This window comes from Xenopus tropicalis, chromosome 7 (genome assembly GCF_000004195.4).
Source record: "Xenopus tropicalis strain Nigerian chromosome 7, UCB_Xtro_10.0, whole genome shotgun sequence".
NCBI lineage: Eukaryota > Metazoa > Chordata > Amphibia > Anura > Pipidae > Xenopus > Xenopus tropicalis.
The window spans coordinates 119324672-119330671 of record NC_030683.2 but is presented as its reverse complement, the minus strand read 5'-3'; the positions used below and the strand labels follow the sequence as shown (position 1 = coordinate 119330671).

The 6000-nt window shown below is 40.0% G+C and overlaps 1 protein-coding gene across 1 annotated transcript in view; it reads left to right on the top strand.

The window, feature by feature from the left end:
- LOC101732804 (phospholipase A2 inhibitor 25 kDa subunit-like) overlaps positions 1-4868 on the top strand; it is a 7911-nt gene extending 3043 nt beyond the window's left edge. Inside the window, exons 2-4 of the mRNA XM_004919904.4 lie at positions 1182-1328; positions 2786-2929; positions 4315-4868. Of these exons, the coding sequence (XP_004919961.3) occupies positions 1182-1328; positions 2786-2929; positions 4315-4532 (509 nt within the window). The 3' untranslated portion in view covers positions 4533-4868. The remainder of the gene's footprint in view (positions 1-1181; positions 1329-2785; positions 2930-4314) is intronic.
- The last annotated feature ends 1132 nt before the right edge of the window (positions 4869-6000 follow it).

Genomic DNA, 6000 nt, shown 5'->3' with positions numbered 1-6000 from the left:
AAAAATATTTTTGCCGTTATTATCCCTAATTTATTTGCCTGTTCCGCCTGCTAAAGCCGCTTCCCCACAATGCACCCTGCCTCACTTTTCACCAATTATATAACAAGCAGAGGTGTAATTACCTTCCCTTGTGCTTCTGTTTCCAGTCACTTCACTTTCACAGCAAAGAACTTTTATCCTTAGTGACTGGAGCAAACCCTTGGGGGGAACCCCGGCTGCGTCTGCAATAAGCGCCAACTGTCCTTTTGTAACCAGAGCTTTAAAGGGGAACTCCACCCAAACACAACTTAAACTTTTGGAAAAGAAAACATAATTTCAAGCAACTTTGCAATATATATCAATTAAACAATATGCAGTCTTTCCATGATTTTTAATGTAATAATCTGGTTTGGAACAGTTCCCTAAGCCCCGCCCCCTGTTCCCCTGCTGATCTGACTACTTTGTGACTCAAATAAAATGTAACAGTAGCCGCCTGTCCCTCAGCCTGCCTTCAGCCTGCATCCTCCCAATCCCACAATTCCCTGCACATGTGATGTCAATAAGGAAAGGAACATCCCAGTGCAATGCATTGTGGGTTATGTAGTTCCTGCATGCTGTCTGTGGAGAAGTTGTCACAATTTGGAACATCAGTGTTTTAGTCCCTCCTCCCCTGCCAGGATTTCAAATGATGCAGAAAGAGAAGCACTGTTTTGCAGCTGGATTTCAGCATATACAAATGCTATTTATTCCTACTTTCTGAAGGAACAGATTACAGTGATAGGTATATTAGGGGTTTCTGTGTTGTGTGGGGCTCTTTAGCAAATTTTGGTTTGGAAGCCGGAGTTCCCCTTTAAAATACTTACAGGGGGAATATAATAAAAGTTATAAATGCCAAAAAAATGAAAAAATAAGGATAAAAATTTGCACATTGCAAACTTTTAAGGCATAACTGAAGGTGGCTCTCTTGGAGCAAACATAACCTTTTCCTTAAAAAGGTGTCAAAAGTGGTTGCCTATATTACATTTTCCCATTGCCAATATTTTTCTATTACCAACGTTTATTACCCCCCCCCCCCCCCGTAGCCTATACTCTCCCTCACTCCCAGAGTAACAAAACACTATCGCTTCCTCTTACTTTTTATAATTGTCAGTGTTTCCCCAACAAAATGACTGAGTTCAATGAATTCAATTTAAATCCTACAGATAAAGAAAATGACTTTGAACTGATAAGAAGATGCGGAAGAGCGGCAGAGTGCAGCCGAATTGGTACATTTTCCAGTGACTTAAAAAGGTTTGCCATCAATACTACCTGCTGTAACTCCAGTATGTGCCTCCCTCCTATCCCCATGTGTAAGTACCGGTCTGTCAGTAACAGTCGTATTCAGCCTCAAACAGAAATGATCATCCTTATAATAACATTTGTTGAAATGTGGGTAACACATGTGGGCAAAAGAACTCCCAGCTCAGCTTGGCTGGCATAGACAGGTGGTGACCCTACTGCTCGATGTACTGAATTGACATGTATAAGCTCTATGCACAGGCTTTTCTAGAATACTTTGTGATATGTTTATATTTCAAGAGTCTTAAATTAGGACCTATGTTATTAATCTGTGGGCAATGCCAGAATCAGTTCTCCTTCACTATACCTCAGTATACCTCCCAACATTTTAACAACAGTGCTTGAATATTCCCTGCAACCCTGATCCACCACAGCCATGCCCAAACAATTATTTGGAAACCCTGCCAACTTTCTTATTAGCTCCAACCATTGCAAAATCAGTGATTCTGGGTTAGCCTGAAGAAATCTGGATCATTGGAGGGTTTGCCTTCACTGCCGGTATCTCATGTGTGTAACCTGCACATTGGCACCAACATGGCACTGACTGACTAAAGCACAAGTGAGTGGGATGTGTATACACGTGGCTCCCCCAACTGCTTGTCCCCCACGTATCCCACTCACACCTTCACATAGTGCATTTGTATATTCTACTTGTGAGTTGTGAGTTACTTGGACAATATAAAATCTGTTAAACGGTGGCTTTGTGCCTTTTCCATGGAAATACTAAATCTTGTAATCATTTATAGCAAGGGACATATTATTCTTTATAATTCATGTAATGAACTGACCTTTATAATACAGGCAATATAAAAACTCTTAGCTTGTTGCTTTGCGCTATGGGGACTTCTAGGTTCTAAGAATTGACATATAGTTCATAGAAGAAACTATATAATCCATTATAATACACAATTATGCTGAAAATAATCAAAAATCAACCAAGGGAACTCAATTATTTTAAAATATTGAATTCTAAATATGTAAACTTTGTTTTATACCCATAAAAACTTGACAGCAGTAGGATTTGCTGGCAAGCCAAATGGCTGGGAGAGACTAAGGAAAATATGGGATCCACTCTACAGTATGGGGTGCAATAGTTCAGTACTTCAGTGACCCCAGTAAAGTAGACATATCAACAATGGACTCATACAGTATATGTGCATAATAGTATATATTATAGGATAATACTGGGAACAGCTGGTATTTAGAAAGTTGTTAGTTGAGGGGGTGGGAGCAGCTGTAGCTTCTCTATTGAGAATATTCACTTACTGCCGGATTATTAACATGCAAAGTGAAAATCCCCATCACTCTCCCTTGGAAATTGGTAAATGTTTACATTATTGTTTCTCTCCCCCACATATTGTAATCTGAACCAAACAGTAAACAGGTCGGCAGTGTGTTACATAAACATAAAATACATGTTAAAATGAAAATATAACAATGAATTGCTTTTTTCTCTTCATTTATTAAGTCCCATCCCAAGCATCAGCTGAAAATGGCCTGGCCTGCCCAGCGTGCTACGTAGAGAACTCCAGGAGATGTTTATTAGATGAACCCTTGAACTGTGTTGGAAATGAGAATCGCTGCATCCAGTACCTAAAGCAGGAACTCTATGGTACGTGCATTTGTATTATACAATATAAGATATTTATGCACAAAGTCACACAGGGACAAAATGAGAGCAGGAACTACGGGACAGATACAAGGCAAAGAAAGTAAGACAGAAAATGTAAGTAAAAGACGGTATTGGAATATTCCAGTTAGTTATAAGGAGGGGCTGTAATGGTTCTCTATCATAGGTTTCCTCCCCTCGGCCTTACTAAGCTCAGCTTCTTTATTCAAGCACTTTTTTTTACTCAGGCCAACTTTGCCTCAGCCTAGTGGCACCATGCAATGTCTGGGATCAACTCCCTTCTATAGGCTCCACCCACCCGCCTCATACCCCTGGCCAATAAGCACTCCCTCCTACAAAAGTGAAGTATCCTAGCAGTATCCCTTATTCCTTACTTTAACAAAACTGCCAGACTTTCTCTAATATGGGCTGATTGTTAAGGTCAGTCGGCTCTTACCAGGGTTGAAGTTGGGACCAAGGATGAAGTCAAGTTCAGGCAAGCAGAGCAAGGCCAATATGTGGTACCCAAGGTGTGGGAGCCTCTAGTCACAATTTCAAGCAAAATTCAGGGCAGGCAGTAATAAAAGTACTTGGAAACAACCTGGAACCAGAAGATCAATATGAAATAGAGAAAGCACCCAGAACTCACAAAATAATTGCTATAATTGGGCACGGAACCCATGTCCTCAGCATTTCTTTATTTTCAGTTTGGTGCCAAACCATGACATGATGGTGTTGCTGCCACAGCCAGTCTGTCACACAGAAATGGGCACTGCCATCTTGTGGGTGGAGCCTGGAGCCCTAGAAACACAGGCTGGTGTTCCTGACCCAAATATATTGTGCTGATAACAAATACAGTATTAAACTGAATCTATGACGCTTTTATAAATTAATACAGTAATATATAATGTGCTGTTGCCCTGCACTGGTAAAAATGTTGTGTTTGCTTCAGAAAGACTTCAATGGTTAATGTAAATAAGCTGCTGTGTAGCCACGGGGGCAGCCATTCAAGGAAAGAGGGCACAGGGTTGTCCTGGAAAAGGCACAGGTTCCATAGCAGATAACAGATATACTCTGTAGAATACAATGGCAATCTACACCGCTTATCTGTTTTCTGCTATGTAACCTGTGCCTTACGTTTTTTAATTTAAATGGCTGCCCCCGGGGCTACACAGCAGCTCTGATTATATAATCTATAGTAGGGATTTGAAGCAAACACACCTTTTACCAGCGCAGGGCAATAGAACATAATATATTATTTCTATACTCTTTATTTTTTTTTGGTGTTACTGTTCCTTTGAAACTGTTGGACCTTAATATTGTCTATATTTTGTTTGGAAAAGTCATATTGAATTATACACGAGCATCTTTGCGTGTTTGTTTTACAGAAGGCAAGTTGAAAATTGAGTCTTTTTATGGATGTACCACAGACAGTATCTGCCAACTTGGATCATCGAGAAAAAGATTCTTGTATTTGACAAATGAGACTTTCAAAACCGTAAAAATGGATATGAGCTGCAGCGGCAGTATGGGGCTGAGCGTTCCCTTCCTCTCCTACCTGGGCTTCAGATTAGTTGGCCTTATGATAATAAAGTTTATCTTATAAATAATCTCTGTAACTTACAGTAGGCATTCCATGTGTTGATCTTTGTCTCCATAGACATGTATGTGTCTTCTATTGTACGTTCACACAACACAGAATCATTAGGTATTACAGTCTTCACTGACCAAATAAAGTTATTTCTCTATTAATTCAAATTCTAATAAAGATGTTTTTTCACTGAGGAAATTCACATAAGAATTGATCATTTATTGATCATCTAGTTAAAGACTTTAGGGATTATTTTTGAAGAAAAATCCAATGCAGCTAGCCCTGTCCTTACTGCCTGCATTAATTACAGTGAATGAAGTTTATCAGAGCACCAATCACAACAAAGTAATGTCTAGCCCCATGTCAAATTTCAAAATAAAACAACATAAAAACATGTTTTGCCATGACAATTCCTTTACATTTTTATTAACCGCTGATATAATGGTTTTTTCTAACAACAGCACCACCTGCTGGTCATTTCTTCTAACTGTACAGTTAGAGCAATACACCTTCAGAAGGAAAACAGGGAAGTGTACTGATGTTGTTTTCTTATAAAAATAGAAATATAAATGGATCTTAACCTGCTGATACTACTGACAACTGATGAAGCAATATAACATATTTATAACTAAGGTATGGTAGGAGGAGAAAGGTTTTGCAAACCTTTAGTTCTTTATCCCCTAGGAATGAGTTAGCCAGCAAGGCTGGGTCCTGATAAATTGGGCAATGGAGTAGTTCCCTTAACAAGGAAGGTGTCAGGTTTCCCCAGAGATAATAAAAAGGGAATGCCAAGTTAGTTCTGCCTCTTTTGGCTCCTCCGCTTGCTGGAGGAGGTGAGGTGGGCTCCAGAAGGCCTAGGCAGGGGTAGACCCAGTATAGAAAAAGTTAGTGCCAGGTTTCTGTAATAGTCACTCTAATAATGAAGAATAGGTTCAGGAGAAGCCCAGTGCTCCAACAAGGAGATTAGTGAGGGTTAGTTCTCTGAAGTGTCAATGCTGCCATTTCAGGAACCCAAGCAAATAGGCTCAGGACTAGATTGATTCCTGGAATAATTCCCCTCAGTGGGCTTCGACTAGTGATGGAGATTGGTCACCAAGAGGCAGGCTTTACTACCTCAGGGTCTGCAACAGCTAAGTGGATTTATTTGTGAGTATCATATGTGCAAAGACCTGCTGGCACTGCTGTTCAAATGGCATTATCAACTGAGCAAACACCTTTGAGATTGTATAAAATTGTAAATCATTCCATTGTTTTTACAAAACATTGGCCACAAAGTTTTCAAGAGAGTGAATGCTGTGGGAACACATTGATATGTTAACCCTTCCTCCATATAAAGAGAGGGCATACCTGAGGATACAGAGTCTAATACCTTACATGCCTACCAGGAGCTGCTGGGAGTTAGGCCCCTTGCCTGAGTCTAGATCATAGCAATACAAGTAGTAGATCATTTTGTCTTTCTCCCCGATGCACTTGTTATAGTATC